The sequence below is a fragment of the Epinephelus moara genome, chromosome 16 (genome assembly GCF_006386435.1).
Source record: "Epinephelus moara isolate mb chromosome 16, YSFRI_EMoa_1.0, whole genome shotgun sequence".
In the NCBI taxonomy this organism is placed as follows: Eukaryota; Metazoa; Chordata; class Actinopteri; order Perciformes; family Serranidae; genus Epinephelus; species Epinephelus moara.
Window position 1 is genome coordinate 27105787 of NC_065521.1, and position 27800 is coordinate 27133586.

The 27800-nt window shown below is 40.6% G+C and overlaps 1 protein-coding gene across 2 annotated transcripts; it reads left to right on the forward strand.

Moving 5' to 3' along the window:
* Positions 1-25907, forward strand: mybpha (myosin binding protein Ha). 2 transcript variants are annotated; one of them, XM_050066073.1, is made up of 15 exons: positions 1-221; positions 1367-1417; positions 1839-1898; positions 2192-2257; positions 2733-2867; positions 3764-3931; positions 10411-10499; positions 10601-10796; positions 11194-11333; positions 13317-13476; positions 15386-15522; positions 21410-21596; positions 21927-21983; positions 25405-25447; positions 25552-25907. In XM_050066073.1, exons 1-13 carry the CDS (start codon positions 20-22, stop codon positions 21959-21961), a joined length of 1626 nt encoding a protein of 541 aa, XP_049922030.1. In that variant the 5' UTR covers positions 1-19; the 3' UTR covers positions 21962-21983; positions 25405-25447; positions 25552-25907. The 2 variants fall into 2 exon arrangements, with proteins under 2 accessions (XP_049922030.1, XP_049922031.1); XM_050066074.1 differs by lacking the exon at positions 1367-1417.
* The last annotated feature ends 1893 nt before the right edge of the window (positions 25908-27800 follow it).

The window sequence follows — 27800 nt, forward strand, 5'->3', positions numbered from 1 at the left end:
CTGACCATCTGTCAGCACGATGCCGAGCAAGCCTGCACCCATCAAGAAGTCCCCAGCCAAGAAGGCTGCCGACAAGGCACCTGAGCCCGCCCCGGAGCCTGCACCGGCTCCACCTGCAGAGGCTGCACCTGTGGAAGCTCCTCCGGCAGAGGCTGCTCCTGCACCCGAGCCAGAGGCAGCTCCCGCCGCCCCAGCAGAGGACACCGCCGCGGCTGGTCCAGGTATCCTGGGACTACAGGCGCCATAGCAACCGCGAATATCCCTCGTGAGCATGGAATGGAGTGCTAACGGTCAAGCTAACTTTACTAACGTTAGCTAGGTGAGGCTAGCTAACAGGTTTGACGTGTAACCGACTGGAAAACTTAAAGTTACTTGAAGGTAATGACTGCTGCGTTTATTATTGATTTTAGTTGTATTTGGGGGCACATAAACTTTGGTGCCAGTTTATTAGGTACACTTAGCTAAAACTAACAACAGGCTAAATAACAAACACCTGTCAGTGACTTGCTAACTTAGCCTACTTAGTTGTTTATGTTTCTTTTACTTAAATCTTTATTAAAACATTTTTTGTGACACTGACATGTCAGTTACAACAGCATAATGAAATAATTGAAAAATAATAAACGCTAACCAAGCAAAAAAATCCTTCGGTAGATACACATTTTTACAGCCTTAAGTATTAGTGTAATCTGTTAGCCTACTTGGTTTTAATGGAAACGGATATAACAGGTGAGTGCATGGTACAAACACTGCATTGACAATCTATACTAGTCCTCTGACTGATGTTCAGCTCCTGCCAACTTACTGCACATGCAGCAAATGAGACACCAGCAGCCACAAAGTGTCTGCCTGCTGCAGCAACAACTGTGACCTTCATCACTCTCAAACTCAAACTGTTGCCTGTTGAAATATAGCACTCAGCGGTGGAGCTTGAATATCCTCTAATGTCTTGCATGCAAAGGTACAGTATTAAACTGAGTGTGTTGACTCAAGCTGGTCATGGGTGGTTGAAGCTTTGCAAATTACAACAATATTAAAACCACAGAAGACCATCATTGCACTTTCCTGAAATTTGTGTTGAGAAAAACACCAATAACTATCAGTGAAATGCCTTTTATCCATCTTTTCTCCTGTATCCACTGATCTCTTCACCTGCCAACATGCTTCTAACATCTAATACACTTGCAGCTGATGGTAAATCCCATTATTATTATTAGTATTAGTATTAATGGACACTTCCTGGCCATTAATTTCAGTATATTTATATTTAATTAGCCATTTATAAAGTCCCTGCTTCCTGCACAAACCATTTGTAGCCGAGTGACTGGTGTTGATTTTGCCTGCTAACCTCAACATGTAACTTCAGCTGATGCCGCAGCCACAGAAGAAGGAGCCGACTCGACGACTCCCACTGAGGGTAAACACACACCACAGGCGTCCAGCACGCACAAGCTGTAATGCATGACGTGTCTGTGTCTGTGTCCCACTGTGCACTCCACATGGTGTGTATGTTTCTTGTTCTTCATAATCTGTTGTGTTTAGTATTTCTGTCTGTAAACTTCATCATCTTTGTGTCTTTTTAACCAACCCGTGAGATTTCTTTTCTACTGTGTGCAAATGTCTGACAGGATCTCCATTATATGTCAGTTTTGGGGTCATAAAACCATCTGTTCTTGTCATTGTGAATACGGAAAGTTTCGTCCCCATTGCTCTGTCCTACTGCGTGCTTCAGTGGAGTGTTTCTTTATCAAATTAGCTTGAAACTGATTGATTCCCTGCATGAGTAATGCCATGATGTAAGTCACTAATTGGCTTTCCTAATGGCATTTTAACGCTAGCTGCCGCTCCCGCTGCTGAAGACGATGCTGCTGCTCCCGCTGCAGATGCTCACGCAGACGGTAAACATAAACCACCACAGAGACAACAACATTACTGCTCAACCACGTAATACACTGCAAACAATGATGACTGCTTTATTGAAAATCTCACTGAGCAGATGCCATCCATCATGCTTTCCACCAGCTGTGAGGACTAGTGGCTTCTTGACAAAACTTTGAGCCTCCTGATATATTTTTCCAGTGAAAATATTTGCACTGATCACATTGAAAAGATGCTCTAAATATTTATCAGGTCCTCATTGCTGGTGTTTGTCTCTAAAAATGACATTAACCCCCTGCTTGTTTGATGCTAGCTGCTCCAGCAGAAGCTGTCGTAGTTGAGGAGCCGCCAAAGGCCCCCACGCCCCCGCCTCCCGCAGGTAACACCAACTTAGGCTCTGCTGGTACTGTAGCTTGGTCCTGCTTTGAACACCTATTGAAGGACGATGACAGATGTTATGATGGGGACAAATGAAGCATTTCTCTTATAACCTGAAGATACTCCGTTTACTATCATGTAAAATAAAGTAAAGCATCAAACCCTTACTTTATAGAATGTGGAAGCTGCAAATATTTGACATTTTGGCTTTTAAAATACCAAAAATTGCTGATTTTTTTGTCCCATAGATTTAATATTTTTGATGGGTTTTTTTACCTTTAGTTTGACAAAACAACACATTTAGAGACATTACCTCTAGCTTTAGGAAATTGTGAAGGAAATTTTTCCTTAAATGATTAATGGAGATGATAATCATAACATTTTGTTGTAGACTGGAGGGTATGTCTGTATTTTTAAGATCATCTTACCGTCAGCTTTAACACTTAATTATTCTGCACTGTCTGAACCTCCCTCAGTGCCCACCAGCGCTCCTCTGGACATAACTGTGGAAGATGTGAACGACACCTCCCTCACCATTGAATGGAAGACGCCAGAGACCATTGGAGACTGCGGCTTGGATGGATACGCCATCGAGTACCGCAAGGATGGAAGTAAGTCTGTGTGTGTGTTTGTGTGTGTGTGTGTGTGCATGTGTGAGGCTGCACCTGTCCTCCGAGTGTCAGAGGGCAGATAGGCTCATAGCTGTGCCCAGGCCGTATACGGCAGGCAGCATTTCACTGGCTGTCACTGTATCTCCTCACCCCACTTTTAGAAGCACTCGTTTGCTCAGATGACAGCATGCCGTCTGAGATTTCATCATGACGGCCAAAGGGTCCTCCTTATGGGCAGGTTGTTTGTAAACGTGTGTCGACAGGCGATAAACCACTTAACATGTCCCATTAAGGGATGTTTTACACATTACAAATGAAAAAAAGTTTAAGGAGGAATGTTTATGTAAAAAAAAAAAAAAAAGAAATTAAAAGATATGTAGTGACCTCATCGAGCGTTGGTGTGCCCACCTGCTTTACTGTTATAAGGAATCTTATGTATATGGGTTTTCTGATTCTGTAAACAGTATTGTTTTAGCCTTGATCAACCCCAAACTGAGCTCCGTCAAGTTCCTGTCTAGAATGTGGAACAACTGGTGTGCCATCCTGTATGTTAATGTATAATCATTGTGGACTGACTTTTGTAGATGTCTTTATTTTATTTTATTTGTATATTTTTTTTATTTTATTTAGTTTTATTTTATTTGATATGTTTTTTAATTAATTTAATTTTATTTTATTTTATTTAATTTTATATATATTTTTAATTTAATTAATTTTTTTGTATTTTCTTTTTTTTCTTTTTTTCTTTTTTTATTGCGCTATGGACCCTCACTTGTTTCCTTAATAAAGTCTGAATTGAATTGAACTGAATTGATTGAAGCTATTATGACATGTACTTCAAAGTTAAAACTGCACTAAAAGCTGCATATTAACACAAACCTTGTGTTAACCTGCAGCCACAGACTGGGTTGCAGCTCAAGAGCAGCTGACTCCAGGGAACCGTTGCTGCATCAAGAATCTAACAACCGGTGACCTGCTGCATGTGCGCGTGGTGGCTGTAAATGCCGGTGGCCGCAGTGAACCTTGCACACTTGCACAGCCTGTGAACATCCGCGAGGTTGGCGGTGAGTAACAACCAATCTTATTCCTTAAATACAACAACAGACTACCTACACAGTCCGAATATGTTGTTGGATTTCCCTACAAAGGTGCCCACAAAATTCCTGAGGTCCAAACAAGACGTCCTTATAAAAGATAACATTGATTTTGAGGTTTTGACTGATTGTGATGACGTCGTTTAAAATGTCAGTCTCCAACCTCTTTATCAGGAGCTCTCTGAGGGTTGTAACTTATGACCTATCCATAAAATGCTCATGTTGCAAGCACGGCGGTTTAGGTAGTATTAACTGCCAGGGGCTTAAGATGGACTGCACAGATGCATGTGTATATAAATCCCAAAGGTGCTGACAAGACCTTTCATTAGCTGTAAGTCATACTTACACTTGTACACACATCTTCAGTCGTTACTGCAGGTTTGACACCACAAATAAGACGGTGAAGCAGTCACAGATTTTCTACTTGTACTTTTCTTTTTACTATATGAATAGCAGTCGATTGACATTTTGTTTATTGCTGGTAGCACCTTAAAGGACTTAAAGCTGTGTAAAGCTTACAAGAATAATCAGTAATGATAAAGTTTATTTACTTAGCGCTTATTAAAATCAGCAAGAAGAAAGCAATCATATTGTATCACAACTATACATTAGATTACAAAACTCCACAAGTTGTCCTGCTGTCCAGGAATCAGGACTTGAGATATCTGTTGATGACTGGAATGATATTTGGGAGGGTCAGGCTGCGTCAGCCAGCTCAAGATCCTGGCAGGAGTTCTGCTGGAAGAACATAAAGATATTTTGCAACTTCATCTCCAAAGTTTAAATTTATACAGCAGGGTCCTTGAGGACAGGATGAATGCTGAAAGCAGCGCGGTAAATCAGTGGCAGACCACTTTCATGTATTTTGAGCTGCCCTCTAATCCGTTTATATTGACAAGAGATTGCCAGAGAAATAAGGGGTGTTTTTGGAAGTTGATTGCTCTTATGTCACATTATACCTGGGCAAAATCTCAGACAAACTCATGACCCAGGATAAATACCTTTACAAAGTACTTCTGATTGCCAGCAAGAAAGCCATTACTCAGGAAGATCCTGCATAGGATTGCAATAGTCAGTGTAATGCACTGTATAGAGAAACTGACATTCTCCTTAAGACTAGCATTTGAACATAATATAAAATACTGGATAAAATGGACTACATACTCCAAGGAATGTAACCTACTGTCTGAGTAGCAGAAAAAACCTGCTCTGTACTAATGTGTGGCTCATGCAAACCCTTGGTTCTTTTTTTCACGTTTTTTTTTTAAATCAAAGAGCAAAGAAAAGGGATTAATTGAGTACCAGTATACCAATCATTCTTGAAAACTGGGACAAAACATTACTTTTTGGGGGGTTGATTTCTACTGTTCAGTTAGGCTAGGAAAACAGACTGTTAAACCTTGTAATGGGCCAATATCCCAGTGATTTAATTTTTTTTTTGAATAGCATACATATGGATGTCAGAGGTAAGATCTGACATATATATATATATATATATATATATATATATATATATATATATATATAAATTAATTTCACAGCAGTTGTAGTGAATAGCCATTTTATTTTTCAAAGTTGCTAAGAGTTCTTGTAATGCTAATCAAAATACGCATTTTAAACCATAATTTTCTGGTTGATTTAGTAGGGCTACAAAGTTGACATGTTATGGTTGAGACACACCTGATAGCAATATTATTACTGAATTAATCAAAAAGTAGAACGCTAACCAGTACTTGAGTAGCATTTCCGCCTTTTTTGAAAACCAGGAAGTGAAACAGGAGTCTTTGGATATAGCTAACTCCTTTTATGCCTTATTGCATTATGTTTTTGTAGAAATCTGACCGAAATTTTGGACACATCTTAAAAGGGCCAACATTTTCATAGAAAAACATATTTTAAAACAAAGATGATTAAAGCAGTACATTTTTAAACCAATGTTATCAGATATCAGATAGATTTTGAAGGCTTTTAACACATTTTAAATTTAAGTTGTGAATTCTTGTCTGGGACAAAGACGTTTTCTGGCACAGAGCAAGTTTAAAGTTAAAAAAAAAACCCGAAAATGTTGTATAAATCGTTTTTTGTTTTTTTTCACACACAAATCCTTGAAAAATAATGTTTCACCCCAGAAATGAAACTAGTGTGTAAGGTTTTTTTTCTTTTTAGTTGTTAAGACATGATATGTCCTAATTCCTAAGAATGATACATTTATATATTTATACGCCAGTATGCATAATATACTTTGTACAGTCTTTTAACTGCCAAATTTTTAGCTATGAAAATGTACGTACATATAAAGAACCTCCACATGTAAAAAAAAACCCACTGGATTCAGACCAGGATGAAAAATACTTTCTCTTCTAGTGTTCAGGATCTGCTGCATCGCTGCACCATATAATCTCAAACATAGCTGCTGCAGTGGTTAACTGTCTGACTCTGAAACTTCTTCCTCTGCTGCATCCGTGTTGAGATGATTTAATGGAAGACTGAGTCAGGCAAAGGAAAGCGTTTGGCTAATGAGCCATCTGGCAGCCATATTCTTTATTGACTTCAGCCCAGTGAGGGTTGAAGTGACTGTCTCACCTAAATTTATGTCAGTGGCTCTCTAGCTGTCCTGTCATCTGGCATGCATATCACTTAATGTCTTACAATAAATAAACTGTCCTGTAATATAAAGTTCTCATTGTGCACTTTTTGAAATTCACCTCCAAGTAATTACTATGTGATTAGAAATATTAGCCACTTATACTGGTTTGTGTTAAGATGTGCAGCAGATGGCTTCAGTACAAACATGGATCTTAATTACTTGTCATCTCTCTGCTACTGTCTCTAATAAAGGGTAAAAATGTCCCAAAAATACTGAAGTGGCACTGCCAGTCTCCTCTTTGCGTGTTTAAACTGAAGTTGGTGTCATTACTCAAGTCTTGAATTTCCATCAGGGCTCTCACACTGAGTCACATTGACGTAGAGCAGACCTGAGCTGACATGCCCCAGTTATCCACTTTCAGAAGGACATCTTACTGTCTCTAAGCGTAAACAGGAAACAGGAAACTTAAATGAAGAAATTGCAGTCATGCCACCAGAATTGTCAACTGAGGGGAGCGACACATGAGCCTAATTGATGGATTCTGCGTGGCTTGTTGGGGGGGGGGGGGGGGGGGTAAATTCAGCTGTGTGTCAGTCACACGCTGTCCTGACCACACACCCATCAGCATGTACAAGCCTCTGATAAAGACAAACTGTCCTGCATATGCTGAAAGCCTCCCACAAAGACACTTTATCCAGAGACAAAGACAGATTATATATTGTTTGCAGGAGGACTGGCTGGCTGCTGGATGCTGTAATGCCAACAACACTTCTGGGCATTGCTGGGAAGTGTACTGATTAGCAGGGATTACTGTTTGAGCCAAATTTGGAGGCAGACCTGATCCTCAGGGGGGAATGATGGATCCAGGGGGCGGATCTCAGCCTCTGCCTCAATGATATGGTGACAAATGTTAGGACGAGGAGGATGAGACACACGGGAAAGAAACCTTTTTAGAAGTGGAGCAAAGAGACGGACAGGAGGTGGATGGGGGTTTGAGACATTTTGAGTGGATGAGAAGGAGCAAGCTGCAGCAGGTGATGGAGGGCAGCAGCTTGGTTTTATGTGTCCTGTAAGCCCAGAGAGCTTTTCAGACATTTGCTGCTTATGCAGAAACATGCGAGGGATGCTGTTCCTGATACTTAGCACCCAGCCATCCAGTGTGGTTGATAAGTAAATGACTCAAGTCCCAACCACGGTGCAATTTCATCCATATCATTTTATCTGCAGCTTGAGCACACCAGCAGTTAGCGCAATTGATTTGGGTGTCTACAGTTTCCAGTCTGTTGTACTTCAGTGTTTCTAGGTGCACTGTTTGACCACCGCAGTCAGATGAAAGCGATGACATCTTTCTGCTGCTTCTTTGTGCATGACAGGAGGGAACACGTGTCAGGGTTCATCCAAGTTTTTCGTCACCACAACTATTTTTAGAGCTGCTGGATGTAGGGTCTTCCTCTTTTGCCTCTCTCTGCCCAGATACTGTACTTTTCCTCTTGTCCACAGAAACTTTTTGCTACTGGCAAATGAAGTTATTTTTCACTTTAATAACCACATAGATGGTGGACTTGTGAGTTTAGTGTTGTTTTTGATTGAATTTCAAATATTTTATCATGGTAATATCATTGGAAACACTGATGTCAATTTATTTATTTGTATTTTTATCAGAAAAGGCAAAGGGTCCAATAAGATGATAAAATTCATTTTTGTTGTTGTTACTGTGGCTGCAACTACCAATTATTTCAGATGAATCCTCTAGTCTCTAAGATATTAGAAAATAGTAAAACAAATAGCTTTTTTAAATTTTTTAGCACTCACATTGATGTCTTAAATTTGCTTGTTTTGTCTGATTTTTTTGTCTAAGTTATTTAATCTTTTATTTATATGGGAAAAGAAAGCAGCAAATTGTCACAATTCAAAAGCTGAAACTAGTGAAAGTTTAGCATTTTTGCTTCAAAATTGACTGAAACAATAAATTGATTGTCAAAATAGTTGAGGATGAATTTCCTGTCATCAAACATTTATATCAAGTTTTCTATCAAGAAAGATAGATAGATAGAGTTTTTTTGTTTTTTTTGTCATCAGTTTGGAGCTAATTTTAGCTCCTTCACTTTTGTCAGCTCTGACTCTCAGTGGCTGCTCTATTTAGACCTGTCAGTATGAACGTATATGACCCCACTTCGAAGACGCAAACGGGAAGTGTACTTTACACAGTTTGTACACTGGTAATGCTAGCTAATGTTGTCAAGTGGATGATTTACTTATTTAGGTGTCCAGGTGTCACTTCCTGGTATATCAAATTTACCAGCATATGCAACAGATCAGTAAAGCAAAACAGAAAACAGATGATGATAGGAATGGGAATCTAGAACAAATTGTCTGATCCATCAGAATTGTATGGCTCCAAGTTTTCAGTTCCTTTTATTGATGCCGGCATTTTTCTGAAAGCTGAGCACTGAAAAACAATGAGGTCAAACTCCTGTGTCTACACAGCTGGAAAGTTGCAATGAGGACTATAGCGGAAATGAAGAAACGGTCCAAAGCGTGGCTTCATTTTACGAATAAAGATGACAGCAGTGCCGCTTGTAATGACTGTTAAAGTAAGTAGAGATTGGTATTTTAAGTAACTTCCATTTTCAAGTGCTTGCATTAAATTATTACAGAGTATGTACTCGCCAGAAACAATCTAACGTGAGAGTAGGAATGTCAATTGGCCAACGACAGAAAACAATTGACATTTGTTTATTGAACAACCAGGCTTCAGTTAGCCTATCAAACCATAAATTCAAATATAACATAAAAATAATCAGCAAACTTTCTGTTGCTGCCATTACATAGGTTAGACACAGCACTGGAGCTGGACACAGCGCTGCTTTCCTCCTGGGCAGTTCAACATTTGCCCAGTTAACACAAGCTAGCATAGCAGCACTGGCTAACATCTGTCACTGAGCCATTTAAAAGACCCACAAACTCACACCAAGACCAGAACGGCTGGAGTCTGTAGTTAAACCCGTTAGCAACCGTTAGTAACACTAGCCACGTGATGCTTACAGTCAGTCCGGTCACTATGTGTGTTTCTGTGTGGGCAGACTCTCAGCATCTGTTCCCCCATGCAGACCTCACACTTGACCGCACAAAACTTGCCCATTATTACTGGCTTGTAAACAACCTTCGCAGTACGATGCCTTTGAACACAACACCAACCTTCTTCTTCTGCATCTATTCTGTGTCCCATTACATTGCAATGGTTTCCTGTCGGTTGGTGACACCCACGTAAAGGAGCATTATGGCCATCAAGTGGGCTGAAGTGTTTAACACTTCAGGGTCAAACAAACGATCAAGCTGAAGTTTACAGCAGCTGAAAAAATAGTTCCACAATCGAGATGAATAGCAAAAGCACTGTTAAGCCAGGCAGGGGAAAGCCAAATTCTCCGAAAATGAGCAATCGTCAAATTTTTGGTCTTAACCACTCTATTTCATCATAAACATAAAGTTTAGAAATGGGGCTCAAAGTGCAAAATACCGGACTTCTCCTTTAACTGTACTTTGAACAGATACTGACATCCAAATTAGGTACTCGGGGCCTCATGCAGAGTGGAAACACCAGCATTATAGTGTCGCTGAGCAGTGTCACTGCTTCCCAGAGTGTGAATATCCCATGGTATAATAATATATAATAATGCTAAAAACTTGTTAAGGACTCCTTTTCCCCAACGAAAATTGATCAAGGATCAAAAAGGGAACTGATAAAGAATCAGATTGATAAGCAGAATCAGTAAGATTTTATTGATACCAATGACATTAATGCCCATCCCTCGATGATGGATGAGACAGAAGATGAACATGTCTGACTTGTCTTGTTTTTCAGACCGTCCCAGGATCCGCTTGCCCCGTGTTCTCAGATCCCGCTATGTCAAGCAGGTCGGAGAGCAGGTCAACGTGGTCATCCCCTTTCTTGTAAGCCAGCACGCACACACACCTTCTGTATAGTCTGTGAATAACATGACATCACACTTGAATCTTCTCGTCGTCTTATCTCTCTTTTTCCAACTCCTTAGGGAAAGCCCAAACCTGAGGTGTCCTGGCTTAAGGATGGTCAGCCGTTGGATACAAAGAGGGTCAACATCAGGAACAGTGACAAGGACAGCATCCTGTTTATACGCACCGCCGAGAGGGAGGACTCTGGTGTTTACGAGATGACGGTTAAAGTAGACAGCTTTGAAGACAAAGCCAACATCACCCTCCAGATTGTGGGTGAGTCACACATGCTTACGTTTACACACACACACACACACAACACACATGGACGCACATGTACGTGTGTGTGTGAGAGGTGTGAATAGGGACTTATTTCTGGCCTTCCTGTTGAGTCTGCTCAGCAGGTTGTGCAGTTGACTTGTTGGTTCTGCGACTTCGTGACTTGCTCCAGTAGACATTCAAAGCACTAGCCAACATACATCACACCTCTAACAATGATGTATATGTCTGACCCTGCTGTCAGCTGCTGCTGTTAAAGTGTGGGGCCTCATGATGGAGGCATTAACATACAAGTACATGGTTAGCTTTTGATCTTGGGAGCAGACACCATTCATGCTTTGAGGAACACACCGGTTATGATTTTATAAATACTTACAGTAATGTGTCTCCTCAGAGCGGCCCGGCTGTCCTACCAGTGTGAAGCTGGTTGACACCTGGGGCTTCAATGCTGCTCTGGAATGGACCCCTCCCAAGGATAATGGCAACACGGAGATCACTGGATACACCATCCAGAAGGCCGACAAGAAGACCGGGGTATGGACGATCATATTGTCAGACTGTGTGAAGTTGCAGACATAAACCAGATTCATACTCAGCGCAAGAGTCAGTGGGAATCCCGCCATAGATGCCTTTGATGTAGATTTTGATTTATAATAATTTATCAGTGTCTGAATTTTCCGGGTAATGCTGATGGTGTGACCTCAACACTAGACAGATCTGTCATACGTGATCAGGCCTGTTGCCTGTTATGTGGGAATGTTGCGCCTTTATTACGAGTGTGATCTCACCTTGAAGTCAGCAGCGGAGGTAGTGACAGCGCTGACTCAACCACTGGGAGATTTAAAAAGCAGCTAGCAGCAGTTCTGCTACTGGGGATAGAAACTGCAAAGATCTTACACTGATACTATTTGGTAACTGGGGACAGTGACCAGGAAAAATAAAAGCGCTGTCCTCTTCCTGTTTTGGTTGCACATTAGTTGAGGCACTTCCTTTGAGCTGTAAAATTGAGTCAGGAGATCATACTCAGAATTATAGGGAAGCAGTCTAAATGCTAATGGTGTCATTTTTCTATAACCATTACATTGTGCATTAACATTTACTACATAATCATAACGTAAAGCAAAAACACTGGTCTATTTCTACTTAAAGTGTAGAAAATTTACCTGAACTGGTAACAATACTGGGAACGATTTCACTTACATATACATACTGTGAGATTAGACTTGGACGTTGATCTGCATTTAACTTGATTTTAACATAAATTCCTCCCTAAACCCTTTTTTCCTCTCAAAATATGGTTGAAATGGTCTTTAATCAGATGATTAGGCTTAGTCCGATGTACACAATTATTTTTTCTTTTCTTTATTTTTTTTAACATATCCTTTTCTATGTGTTTTGGCCTCTTGTCCACACGCAAACTGTGTTTTAGGTCACTGGAAACAAACTTTTTGTGAAACTCCTTCTAGGGTAAGGATGTTCATATACTCTGTTTTCAGTGTTGACATGCAGACAGGAAACACTGAGTTTCAGCTTGCAACGTGTGTGTCATAACTTCCTTTTTGTGAGGCATCACAAACAACGTGACAATTCATGCAGTGACGGATGTCATCAAAATGATGTTGATTCTGACCTTGCTATCAGGACTGTTACATATTTACACCTTAAATTGAGGAACAGAGGCGTCAGAGTGCACTACAGAGGTCACTGCTACATAATCCAGCACCCCAGTGAGTGATGCTAGTGTGTAAGATGAGTCTTCTGATTGGCCAACACCTTCTTCTTTGCATGATTGGCCAACATGGCTTTTGAGTTTGGGGTTATATTGCTGGCTGTTGGTATGCTCCTGGCAGCACATCAGTTGTGTTTTTGAGTTCTTATTGGGACAGAGTTGTTTTTATTGTACTTGGATGGACAGGATGTTTTTGCTTTTTTTTCTGGGGGGGGGCAGGCAAAGGAGGAAAAGCCCTGTTTCCGAAAATACCCATGTACGTGTGAACTAGGCTTTAAATTGCTGCTTCTCTTTTCCCTGGGGTTTACTTAACAGTCTATCAAATTGCTAATAGGTCTTTTTAAAGTTGTGACTCATGGTCCTGAGAGGGATCTGGCAGAGATATTAGACGGTAGTGCTGCTAGGGAGCACTATAATACAGCCCATGCTACATTCGTAGGCAAGGATATACATATTGTATCACGCTCTCTCTGTCTTTCTTTTGTACATGATGGTGCAGTGAGTACAGACAATTATACAGTCATGATGGGATAGGGAGTCCTCAGCAGATGTCTGAAGTGAACAGACAGAAAGAGAGAGAAGAAACAGGTTCAAGAAAAAAAGAGGCAGTGAAAGGATCAGGAGAATGGATTGGGTAACGGTAGGTCACAGTGGCTGTAAAATGGATCTAACTGCAAACCTGAAGATATCAGGCTAATGAAGGGTCGGTTGGTAGCTCACTGGTAATAACCAATCCATAAGGTCACATCATAGTATAGTTATCTATCTGTCTGTTTCTCCACCTGCAGGTATGGTTCTCTGTGCTGGAGCACTACCACAGGCTCACTGCCACCGTCACAGACCTCATCATGGGCAACTCGTACTCCTTCAGAGTGTTCGCTGAGAACAAAGTGGGCATCAGTGAGAAAGCGGCCGTCACCAAGGGGGTGGCCCACATCCAGAAGACAGGTGACCTTCTTGATTCATCTCTTTATTCATCGAAGGTCAGTTTGTTGATATGATGAACAGTGCAGAGGCAGGGCTGCAGCACAAGTGGGTACTTATAGATTAATGAGCTGCTGTAAGTGTGTGAGAGTCTTGAGTGTGTGTTTGGGTGTGTTTTAAAGTGAAGACTTAAGGAGTGGAAATGGCCTTGGCACTGCTTTAATCAAAAGTGGGTTGCTCTCTTGGCGAGTGCTCGGCTACTGCTGAAATATCTTTTAAGAGGCCCTGAAATTATCAAGACAACTGGCAGAGCAAATGTTGCCCTTCCTGTGTGTGTGTGTGTGTGTGTGTGTGTTATTCTCTGATATCACAAAGTCTTCGACGTTTCAGCTTCGATGAGATTCAGTTCAACGGCCAGCGATTGATAGACGACTATATCTTATTGTAGTAGCTTACTGAGCTCTTCCAGACATTTAAATGAAAAACAGTCTATTATTTTTAACAAAAAGAATGAAAATATACTTCCTGTTGTTCACTGCAAAGTGCCACATTTCTCGTGTTCAGAGAGTTTTAGAGTTGTTGTATAGCTTGTGCAGAATAAAGCTGGTGAGCAGGCATCTGACACATTGAAGCAGTGATACTCAACTTGCCGGTGGGCGGAATCTAGGTCCTGATAGGGTGCTGAAGGCCCCCAAAGAAATGTTCTAATTCATAATAAAATCAGTTATTCACACTGGGAATTGTTTTTGTACTTTCAACATACATAAGGTGCTAGAGTGCACAAAAAAGCATCAAAATAGAACAAGTGCTGTAGGAGGACCCACCACATGCCTTAAATCTTAGAAACGCTGCCAAGACTGGCTTCTGGTCTCTTGTCATTTTGCAAAATGGCCCCCAGGCAAAGCAAGTTGAGTATCCCTGCGTTAAGGTTTGTTTTTTTGATAGGTTTCCAGCCAACTTTGTCCTTTTTTCTGAGTGTTTAATCTTAAAGATGGTGATAAGATTTTCACTTTGCATTAATGATATTTGATCGTTAATCATTGAATCAATAGATTGATTCAGATCGATGGATTGTTACACCCCTAGTGTTTACACAGTATTTACCTGTACCTCCTTCCCTGCAGAGGATGTCAATTGGTGATGTAGTAGTAGCTATGTCTGACCATTTCAGTAACTTTCCAAAACCAACGATTTGACATTCACCCCCTCTTCACGTCGTGATTAAACAGTGAGAAAGTAAGCAACTATTTCTGTTACTTTTTATGGGAACAATCAAGTACAACACTATAAATCCTTTTGGAGAGACGGTCTGTAAATGTTTGCCATCATTGCAGGTTTCAAATTATTATTGCACCTTTTATAGGCCGCCTTCTCATACTGCCTTCTAGTGTGGCTGTTTGGAAATAATTACCAACACGTGATTTGAAGGACCCATCGACATGATGCATCCTCGTTAATCAGAGCCCCATGAAGTGAGGAGATAGGTTGAACTCCCCAAGGTCTAGATGCTGTTGGAGTAAAGCCAACACATGGAAAATTAAACCTCCCAGTTGAATCTCCTGTATCATTCTGAGGGACAGGGTGGTGATAAGGTGGTGGGTTGTGCAATCCTACCTCTGATAAACAGAATGACAGGACACACAGTGATACTTAAAGAGCAGCATCTAAGGACTGATTGGTGTGAGGAATGTGTCGCCATGGTCACAGTCTGGAGGCCTGCGAACACGCACGTCACACTTCACACAAAAACACCCAGGGAAGAGTGGTCTGTGTCTGTATCCTGAAAAATATAACATGACCGCACACGATGGTTGTGTTTGTGTTTGATGTGCCACCACTGATTTTTTGTCTCCTTAAGTGCAGTCAGTTATTGTAATTTTATTTACAATGCAAGTCAACATTGAGATCTTATCATTGTACCATGTGTTCACAGGTATTGTCTACAAGCCTCCTGAGTACCCAGAACACAACTTCAGCGAGGCCCCCAAGTTCACCACACCCCTCAGTGACCGCGCTGCCACTGTGGGATACACTACCAAGCTGCTGTGTTCTGTCCGCGGAAGCCCCAAGGTCAGACAGACACTCACACACACATTTACACACATACACTGCAGTTTGCATAGAAGCCCATGGATCATGATATAGTTTCATGTCATGCCAATGATCCCTACTTTACCCTTTTCAGGTTAACGTGCAGTTTGTGCTCATGTTTCCACCACCTATAGGGTGTCTTATCAGTGTATCGTGTTCAGGTTCACAATAGTGCTCCTATACTGCCTCATAGCTCATGCCAACAGTCAGATTTTAACAACATGCTTGCTTAACAAAGCGAGGACAGGCTAGGGAAACATCTGGTAGAGGGTCCTTGTTTATGTTTGTGATATTTTTGACACTGAAGAAAGTTGAACTCTGTTTTCCTGACACAACATTTGTTCTATATTTTAACAGTCTTGGTCTTACTGGGGAACCTCAATAAATCATTTGAGCGTGTGTTATGGTGCTTCAAATGGGGTATTAATGTCACTGCTATAAAGATCCACTGTAGGAGCGGAGCAGGGCTTGCACTGGTATGTCTCTGTGAAGTTTCAGTATGTCTCTCACTGCTCTTTGCGGCTGCTGCTCTGGTTAAACATATCTTTACAGTTGTCTGTCTGACGCAGACGGCTTAGGTGACAGGCCATAGTGGAAATGCAGTTGATTATGTGTCCTGGCTGTCCTTGACTCCTCAACAAGGACAGCCGGTTCAACAGTCTGCACATGCCAGTGTAGTTGAGACAAAAAGCAATCAGGAACTGATGACTGAGCCTGAATTTGACGACACAAGCCAACACAAGGACTGAAAATAAGAAGTACTAGTAGATATTCATGTTTCAGGGACAGCTGAGAAGGTCCAGACAGCTCGGTGTGAGATTTTTTTTATGTGTGAACAATTCCCAGAGCTGTAAGTGCAGTATGTTTATGGTTCATATAGTGAAACCCGGCTCATCCCAGGTGTCCAAGTGGAGTAGAACACCACTATGTCTAAATAAGTCATAAGTGCCTGTCCCTGTGGACCAGCAGGCAACCGAGTTGTAGCAGCTGTGTGAAAACACATCCACTAATCATCTGTAGAGGAAGGAGAGACATTCAATACCTCTTTCACACAGGAGAGCAACATACTTAATGTGTACTTAACCCAAGTTTGACCCCCTACATACAGGGTTTCAGTTATTTGGTAATGACTGGTCTTCAGTGTGCCATTTTGAGCTGAACTTCTGTTGGTTGCCCTATTAATATTATTCCTGTCACTTGCTTTAGAAGCATTGTAATGGACGAGAAAAAAGCTAATTCGTGAAGCTGAAATAAGAAGTTATCTATACGGTGCCTCCTCATTTCACTACAGAAACATAAATATGGTGGCGGCTGCCTGGAGGGAGATCGCCAAGGCTGAAAGTTTCTGGTAAATGACCATTGATTAGGGATGCACAATATTGGATTTTTTGCCAATATCCAATATTCCAATACATAACAACTCATTTGACTGATAACTGACACCGATATTGATATATCGACTTTTTTCCCCACCTAATTTTAGGTATCATCCACAAGTCTCTTCTACAGTGGAATTTACACCATATTATGCATGCATACTCTTGTCATAATGGCCCACCAGCAGATGGAGACATGAAATACTTTTCAGTGTATGTAATATTCATTCATTGTGCACATCAAAAAAAGCATGTAGGTTGATTCTGACAGTTCAATTTAAAGCCATTATCGGCTGATAGAGATGACGTGCTGATATTATTGTGCGTCCCTACCAATCGATAACAGCAACCTACTTGGTATTGGCTGTATTGTTCCCTACTTTATTTTCAGTAAATATCAAAAAATGAAGTGTGTTTTCTGTTTAAAAAGTACAAATGTAGAAGATAGCAAGTAATCGCCCATCTTTTAAGTGGTTACATCTCCAGTCTGATCTGGAGTGCAAAGCTGCTAGATACATAGGGTTGTACCAGACTCATAGTTATGTCAGCTTAATTGGGATGTGGCTGTTTGATAAGAATATCTAACTATTCGCTCTTTTGTTCCCATATAGACTTTATAAGTTTGAACGAGGTTTGGCAGGATGTACAGGGTGACCATGCTGTTGATGTACAGTAGTATAGACCTGTTCAAACTTGACAACAGAAACCTTGAATTGAAATCTTCCAGGACACATGGAGTACTTGCACCAATTTCTCCAAACAGAAACCCTGCATACATGTCAAACTGCTGTTAACTCCTCAGTGTCACCATTCACAGACACCTGGCTGTAGTTCTTCAACCATCACAACAATAAGCCACATAATTATATGTAATTACAAACAATTGAATTGCATAAATACAAATTCAGTTTCATTTATCGCTCTCAAACACTGTCTCTTTCACCCACTCGTACATTATTTCATACTTGTGTGACAGGATGTGTTGGTTAATAAGCTGTGCCTAAGAGTCCAGAGCCTACTGGGGACTGCTGAGGGAGGTCCAGCAGAAAGGCATGTAGTGTGATGATACATTGTCCTGCTGTGTCTGATAAAGAGCTGTCACATCTAGAGGCGCAGGCTACATGGGTAGCTGTTAGAGGGAATGTGGAGGATAGATAAGCAGGGAAGACAAATAAGAGAAAATGATAAGAAGTTTAGCCTGTTGTCCTGTTGTGGCTAAGTGGAGATGCTGCTGTATCACAGAAGGTACTATTTTTGCCACCTGTCCAGACTGCAGCACTGTTATCACTATCAGTAGGACTGACTGTCCCTGTTACATCCACACATGGATGTCCATAGACAGAAATATGATGGGACAGAAGAGAGGGAAAGGAAGATAAGATAGTAAGAGCAGGAGCAGTACATGGATGATTTTACATTGTCTTATATCTGTCTGTCAATTAAACAAGACAAGGGCTCTATTTCTGTGTTAGTGGTATTTCTATTGGAGATTCATCCTCTGGGGACCATGAATATTTTGTACCAATAGTCCAAAACCAGTCTGCAATGCCAGGGATCAGCATGCCTGGAGCCCCGTCCCAGCCTGCCGCCAGGCACAGAAAGCACGGAGCCCTGAATCCTGTCCCTGTGGGTGGTAGACCCACAGGGCAACAGCTCCATGTTATCTATTCAGGCTGAGCCTGAACAGGCCCCATGGCCCAAGGCCTGGACACCAGATGCTCGCTGGTGAGCTCCCCCCAGGTCTGGCTCCAGGTGGGGCCCCGGTATCCCCATACTGGGTGAGGTCCTCAAAGTGTGAATATGCCATTTCATCAAGGTCTTCTAGAATTACTCTTAGTCTGGCCCCTCCCCTGGGACCACTTTGCCTTGGGAGACCTTACCAGGGGCTATCAGCCCCAAGACAACACAGCTCCCAGGTTCACAGTGACACACAAATCCCTCCACCGTGTTAAGGTGGCAATTCTCAGAAGAGTGTACCAATAGTTGTTGAGAGATTTTAGTACAGACCAAAGTGCTGGACAGACCAACTGACCTACATTACCACCCACAGAGAAGCGCCGCCAGCTGAGCTAAAAATGCATTACAAATCAAAATCCTTTTTTTTTCTTTTTTTTTTTGATGCACTGATCAAAACTAGGATTTCATCTGATGATATATTTTGGAGTGATACAGTACACCCAACTGCTCCACTCATACACAACCTGCAGGTCTAACGAGTTGAACAGCACTAGCTGCATTACCATTTATTAGAGGTGTTGGTTTGCAACAACATCATAAACCTCAGCAGCAGCATCGCCCCAGTGCCAAAGGCTCAAATATACAGGACTTGGTTTACAGCTCAGGATGAAAACGTGTGCCTCATTTACATCATCCTCCACCTCGTCCATCAGCAGGGGTGAAGAAGACTCATCGGATGACATTAGTTTGCACTTTACAGTGTTTGTACCGTGCCCCTCCACATTCTGGTACTTGCGTATCAAACTTGTAAAATAATTTTACGGAAGTCAGTTTAATTAAATTCATCCTTGAATCTTCAGAATCAGTTTACAGTTATTAACTCATCAGAGAATCATCTACATACCTGCAAAATGTCTGACCTTTTTCATCTAAACTCATACGTCAGTTCCCCAACTTCCTAAAATAGAAGAAACATCTATTTTGAAACCCTGTCGTAAGCAGCAAAGCGGAACTAAATATGTTTAACACTTGGGTGAGGAATGGCTGAAACAAACCTCTCTGACATGCATCAGCTGATCTGAAATCTAATAACCAGAGTCACCTTGCATGAAGCTGGACCATGAGGAAATCTGTGGCCCTGAAGCGCAGAGCAGCACATACCTGAGCAGACTTAAGTTACTCCCATTCTACCCAACTGTCACATTCAGCACTGAGTGTCTGAGCTCACTGGAAGACGAGCTGACGACAGAATGACAGTGGCAGTCTACTCAAATGTTCAGTTTGTCTTAAAATGCATGTAATACTCTTTGACTCAGTGAAAACAGAAAAGCGGTTCTGTTCAACAGGGGTTCTGTAATGAACGTGTAATGTTGGAATTTTTATCAACGGGTTCAACATGGGAAAAGAAGTGCACTGATAAATTTGGATATCAAATGCGATACAGAAAAGACTGAAAATCAGTGTGGCAATGATTTATTAATTAATCTATTAGTTGTGACTGTTAAATTAATCGCCAGCTAATTTGATAATCAATCGGTAACTGGAGTAATTTTTTAAGGAAAAACAAAAGTAAAAATCTCTGATTCCAGCCTCCTAAATGTACATTTTTTCTGGTTTGTTTACTCCTCTATAACAGTTAACTGAATATCTATGGGTCGTGGATGAAACAAGACATTTGAAGACATCACCTTCGGCTTTGGAAACACTGATTGACCATTTTCTGACATTTTATAGATCAAACAATCAATTGATTAATTGAGAAAATAATCAATGGATACATCAACAACAAAAATATTGCTAGTTGCCGCTCTAGTGGTAATGGTAAAATATGACTTTAGAGACTGCAGCTTGGATAGAGAGCAGTAAACACCTCATAAAATTCTCATTATGCCATGTAATAATTTTTTTCCTTTGTATGATACACTGATGCACTGGAAAGTGACCCTTAATCTCAATCCCAATACACCCCTGCCACTTTGCCCTCACCCCTCAGTTCACATGTTCAAGTCCAGGGGTTAGTGTGAAGGGTTACATGGCTCTCCAAATGGAGGTTTTTCAGCGGCACACTCCAAACCGAGTGTTAGGAGAAATCATCGGCAACATGGCTGCGAAAGCAACAGAAGAAATCTACAACTGTATTTTCTTCGTTCATAAAGATTTAAAAAATGCACTTACTATTGTATCATCTTAGTTTAAGGACGTTTCAATGTATGTTGGTTCTTTTCTTTATAAAGCATAAAATATCACTAGTTGCATGCTAATGTTTCAGTAGGTGACTAGCTAGCTAGGTAACAATACATAATTATTGCTGATTTGTGCATGATTATCTCGTATTTTGACATTATTTCCATGTTGTATTCCCCCTCTGAAGGTGAATAGCGGGGAGATTTGAAGTCATGTGATTACTTGTTTGAACGATTGATAGCGTGAAACGTAGGTTGTTAAATCGCCATTATTGCCATTGTTGCGTCTGTTTACGTAAACGCCATCGTCATCCACCGATGACATATCAGGGTCTTTAGGAGTTGTCCACCACTACCACTTTGAACTCTGTTTTAGTGGGCAAAGGGGGGCCAAAGGGAGGTGTAGGGGTAAAAATAAGAAATGGGATTGGGCAAAAATCTCAAAGTTCACATTTTATCACTGCTGCTGTTTTAAAAATCAGCACAGTTGACATAATATTTTTAGAACATCACCATGAACTGAGAGGAAATGTTTGGATTTAGGCACTACAACAAAACGAAAGGTATCTTTGAGATGTACTGTAGATTGGCAAATGGCTAAATTTTAAATGTCTCCCTTCGTCCTCTCAGCCTAAGATCGAGTGGTTGAAGAATCAGATGATCATCGGTGACGACCCCAAGTTTCGTCAGATCTCTAACCAGGGCATTTGCTCCCTCGAGATCCGTAAGCCCTGCAGCTTCGATGGTGGAGTGTACACCTGCAGAGCCAAGAATGCCCAGGGAGAAGCCGCCGTCTCCTGCAAGCTGGAAGTCAAACGTACGTATTTACAGACAAATGGGGGATAAAGTTTTGAGTAAGTACAACCCAAGTCTGCTGAGGTTACAAATCACCTTGTCAATGTTGTACATTATAGAAAAGAAACAGATTTACTTTCTAAGAGTTAGATGAGAACATCAGTAGCACTTTTGCTAAATATGAATCTAAAAGATTTGATTTGGAGAACCTGTCATTTGGCCCAGTTGATGATTCCAGCTTCCACACCTCCAACTTATTACTGTAATATTATACCAGAATGTAAATTAAAAAAACATACAAAAAAACATTATTAAAAAAACATAAATAAACTGTATATTCCTCTTTCAACAGAGATTGTTATTCCAGAGTCTGGGAAGGGCAAATAAACCAACACCCAAACCTCCAGAGGTAAGGAACACAGACAAACATGTATTCCTGTGCAAGAGAGACTGAGATTGTTCGGTGGTCTAGTGTTGTTACCAGTGGGTGCACATTTCATTGCTATATATCCTTTTCCATCTCCTCATAGATGAAATATCCTTTAATCCTTTGTTATGACTAACACTGCTCATTACTGCTTCCACACGTGAATGAGATACTGACACAGTTGTTTGAGATTCACTTTGGCCGACTGATGATCCTCACATGCCTGCTGACCAGCCATGAATTGCAGTGTTCTTAAACTCATAGCATCAAATTAAAACCAATAACAACTCATTTGTCCTTCCCCTCTTGCCCTCTTGGTTCCTCTTCATGTGTGTTCGGCCCTCTCCACCTTCTGTACATCTCGTACTGTATGTTGCGAGCCCCGCTTTTGGATGTGGTAATGTGGCAAAGATTAATGTCGATCAAATAGAAATACCAAATTTGCTGTTTTTACAGCGTTAACATTTCTATTTATACCCCCACTATTAGGCAGCCACATTCTGGTTTTGGTATTGGCACTCTGATTTAAGCTTTTTTAAATGCTCGAGTGGTGTAGACTTTCACGGAGTGCCAGGAGGCTTTGCTCACAGTGTCATTTTAACTGCTGACAAGAGAAGTCTCATTAGAGAGTTTTAAAAAAGCATGAAGCGGTGAGAGAGGTGGGGGAGATGGATGCAGACAAAAAGAAGAGACAAAGAGTTGAAACGAAGACATTTGAGCCAGGAAGAATGAGACAGAGGACTAGACATGGGTAAAGGAATGCACAGGATAGTTGAAGGTTGTAAAAGAGAGAAGGATAATGGTTTTATCTTACTGTAAAGGACATACCACTGTTTCTTTTTACGGCACTGTGAAACATTATCCCTTTACATGCCTGCTGTACATTCAAAACATGTCAGCAAGCAGCCACTTACATTATTTAATACTTTGAAGAGTGTAGGTATCTCATATATTTCCTCTTCTCATCATATATTTCCTCATGTCATTTCTCCTCTCTGCTCACTGACTGACTCCTTAATATTAACTGGTCTAGACTAAAACCTGTGTTGGCCTACACAGCATTGAAATACACATTAATTAAATGAAGGTCACTTTTCGTGAACATGTAAAAAAAGTTTTGCTGGGAATTTCCGGTCCTGGCATTCATGCAGACTCAACTTGAGACACTCCACCCAGCCAAATACTGTTGTAGACCAAACACATAACCTCATGGCAACTGCACTCCTGATGGCAGTGGGCCCCCCCAGCACGACAATGCGCCATGCCACACTGCCACACTGTTTAGGAATGGCCAGAGGAACGTGACAAAGAGCTCAAGGCACTGATCTGGCCTCCAACTTCCCCAGACCCCAATCTGACTGAGCATCTGTGGGATGTGGTGGTATCCCATCTCACAACCCACAGGACTCAACACCAGGATCCAATGCCATGCTACCAGACACCACAGGACACAACCCCTCAGATTGGGTCTAGGAATTTGTAGGGAAAGTCGATGCCCTGATCGCTTTGTCACATTCCTCAGGCCATTTTTGAGCAGTTTTTCTTGTGTGGCATGGAGCATTGTCCTGCTGGCACTGCCATCGGGGAGTGTCATTGCCATGAGGTGGTGTACTTAGGTTTGCAACGCTGTTTGGGTGGAGCGTGTCAAGTGGCATCCACATGATTACCAGGACCAAAGATTTCCCAGCAAAACATTGTATTTTAATAAGATGATCAATGTTGTTCACTTCAGCCGCCAGTGATTTTAATGTTTTGTCTAATCAGCATATATAACCAAGTGATCCTGTTTCTCCAGGAAGTATTTTTACAGTTGTGACTGGATTATTTTTAAATCAAGAAGTTGAGAAAGGGGAAGGCACCATTGCTGTTTACATGGACATTTCAGAAATAAGACTACTGCAAAAAGTGCAGAATAATTAGTAACATTTTTAAAGGATAAGGCTGGTGATAATCATTTTCTTTATATTGTGAACAAATCCTATGGAAAAAGCCAAAACGAAGTGTGTTTGTCTCTCAGTGCTTTCTGACACAGTTACCCTTTCTGTGCCTCTCTGCTCAAAAGACATTTGTCTCTACCAGAGATGTGAACACTTAAAAATGGGTCAGCACTCTTATCACTGTATCGCCATGCAGAAGGAAGCGTGCATCTGCTCATGAACGAGAGTCTCATGCTTGTGACACAGCAGGATGTTAAAATTAACGGCATCCTCTTTGGCTGAACTGTAATGTTAGCTAGCTCAGTGGTGCTATATGAGCTAGCAGTAGATGCATGCTTTTCTGCACGGTGATGCTGTTGGCAGGTGTAATTCGGTAGGAACAAAATAGTTCCTATGTGAAACTGCTCTGTGGATTATCTTGAGTAACCGAGTCATGATTCCTGGAAAGAGACATCGCTGCTGAGTTTTTCAAATATATTTTTTTGCCGCTTTGAGCACCACAAGCGGAGTGCCATGTACTTCCATTATATTTGAGAGAGGGCAGACATCTCTACAGCTGATATCTCCAACACTCTGCAACTCACACCAAAACGATCTAGTCTAATAAACAGCGCTACAGGTAAGAGAAAAAATATGTATTTTTGATTTTGGGGTGAACTGTTCCTTTAACATTTTGGGATCAGGTGTGCAATCAGAGAAAGATTGTGGTGTCATTTTGCTACTCAACCTTGAACACAAGGCCTCAGTTCCTCATCTTAGTTGTTTGACATTAGCCAATAATCTGGATGCAGTTATTGCGCTACATGCTCACTACAAAGCTGACCTTCAGCACGGTCAGGGACGCATGTGTGTTCACACTATACTGCAAATGGAGTCACATGCCTGCCAGTGTGGCTTGAGTGATCACATCTTAATGCATCCACAGCGTGTTTGGATGCATTCACACCTGTATTTACAGCTGTCCACTTGTGATCACATTACCAAAGACACGTTTTCATGTCAGGTGTTAACTGCGCCTTATGGATGACGTGATCACGCTTGTTGAGTCTGTACACAGAGTGTCGTGCTGCACAGCCATAATACGAGAGAGCCCCTCAAGGGGAAAACGAGGGGTTAGGCAGGGAGCGTCTTTGGGTTAGGGGGGTAAGGGGTGATGTCAGCACGCCACTCCACAGCTTCTAAAAGTTACTCCAGATGATTTGGCACATAGTCAGACTCCTCACATTACCACGAGTCAACAGGCAGAGTGAAGTGCTGTGAGAAGAGGGGAGAATGGGCTAAGGGGGCAGAAACCGAGCCAGATAATCCTTGATGGAAAATATGTAGTGGATCTCGCCGTCTACACGCACACACACAACCTCAAGCAAATCCACACACACTTTCTCCTGAACATTCCTGGGTGAAGTGCTTTTAACACCTCATGACCTCATTTAACTCTCTTCTTTCTTTAATTATCTTTCCACCAGTGCTTTTAAAGGACCATCAGAAGTCCAGGTCTTATGTTTTACGGTGAGTTTGTGTGAGTGTGTGTGTGTGTGTCATTACGTGTGTATATAATAATGTATATATAATTCCCTCCAATCCTCTCTGTGTGTCTTTCTTATCTTGTCCAGAGTGTTTGAGGAGGTGAGAGAAAAAGTCGTGGCTGTCTGTGCAGCGCTGTGTACATAATGAAGAAAGGGACAGAGCAACACACCACCATCACCCTATCTGTTTCCACCCCCCAGTATGCAGGGAAGACCCACACCGCCCAACCCATCACAGTTTGCCAAATGCTGTATGTTATTTTAGTTGGTGACATGTATGTAAGGCTATATTTACTTTTTTTTCTGCCTGTGTCCATGTGCTGTTTGTTACAGTATCTATGTGTACTACTCAATAAAACAGTGAACCCTTGGACATGCTATTGCAATGACTGTATGGATGTTTAATAAAAACTGTATTTTATTACATATTATGTGGAACTCTACTCAAATTTCACACATTGCGACACATAGTTTTAGGATTGATGACATTTTGTTGTGTGCATTTCTTTCTTTGGACCGAAAATGACACATATGAGGTTTATTTACTGTTATTAATATATGTGTGCTCAGAAGCTAACATGTTACTATGTGTTGGATAATTTGCAAAGAGGTGCTTATTGTACATATATTTTGTTTGGTAGGAAGCAACTTATGGAGGGTAAAATAGGAGTTGAGCATCAATAAATAAATTAATCTACACATAAATACGGAAGTAAGTAAGTGTATGAATAAAGATAGGTATAAATAAATATGGAAATAAATACATGTATAAATAAATACAAAAATGAATAACTAGACACAAATATAGAAATAGATAAGTACTGAAATAGAGAAATGTATAATAAATTAGGAATAAATCATTAAATAAACGTATAAACAAATATACTGTATAAATAAATGTATAAATACAGAAATCAATGTAATTTTTAACGTATTTTGTATGTATAGGGGGAAAAAATAAGGAAATAAATGAGTGAATGTATGAATAAATACCGGAATAAATAGATAAATGTATAAATACAGAAATGAATGTAAAAGTAATTCTAGGAATAAATAAGGAAATGAATGTATGAATAACTACAGGAATATATATATATATATATATATAAATGTATAAGTAATTATAGGAAAAATGGGGAAATAAATGAATTAATGTATGAATAAATACTGGAATAAATAAATATATAAATTTATAAATACAGAAATAAATATATAAATAATTATAGGAATAAATAAGGAAATAAATGAATGCATGAATAAATAGATAAAAGGAAAAATAAAAGAATAATTGAGTAAATAAGTATTAAAATAAATATACAAATAAATAGATGCATGAATAAATAAAAGTTGATAAGTAAACAGGACATTGTCTAATTAAACATCTGAAATTTATTTCTACGTTTGTACATTTACATTTATATATATGTCTATATTTCTGTGTTTTTATTTATGCATTTATTCATTTACTTATTTATTTCAGCTTTTTTTCCTTTATTTCTGTAATTACTTATTAACGTAGTTAAACCTGTATTAATTAATTAACTAATTTATTTATTTATTATACTTTTTGTCCTCCATGGCAACTGATTTATCCACTAATACTCAGAGCAACATGTCACCAGGATAAAAAGGTTTATATGAATCTTTTTTCATGTGTTTTGTCAGAGACACAGTGTGCAAGGGGCCCAGGGTCAGAGGTGTGATTGGATGGTTGGATTTTCTGTGTTATACTGACACCCTATGGTGGCTGCAGAGAGACAAAAGTAGTGAAAGAGGAACAGAGAGGCACCACACTGCACCTTCATGCACAACATCTCAGCCCTACAGGAAGTCATACTGAACCACAAAGGGCTTGAAAACTGCAGTACTTCTAAAGTAAATCCCCCCCTAATGACCACCTGTCACGTCACCTGGCAACATGTAGATTATTCTAAAATGTACAAATAAAGTTTATGTAGCAGTTTATGTAGCAGTGGGAATTGAATCAATTGGTATTTGCATGTCTAGAGAGCGGCTCTCAGCTGGGGATGAAAGGATGTGGCTCTGACGTTTGTGGTTAATAGGCTGGATTCAGAGAAGTGTAAAAAAAAACCATGTAGCTTCTGCACATGTTCTCTAAATCACGTCACACCCACAGGCCACAAAAGCACGCTTCGACTGCACGAAGATAAATTAGCAACTTGTAGTTAAAGTAAGAGTGATGGATTTAGTTCTGTTTGCTTTCAGTTCTGTCTCAGCTGAATATAAAAGAGAATAATTCATTGACTCAAATTAAAATGAGTAATTTCTTTAAAGTCATAACAGATGAGTGCAGTAAATATTTCAGATGATCCTGA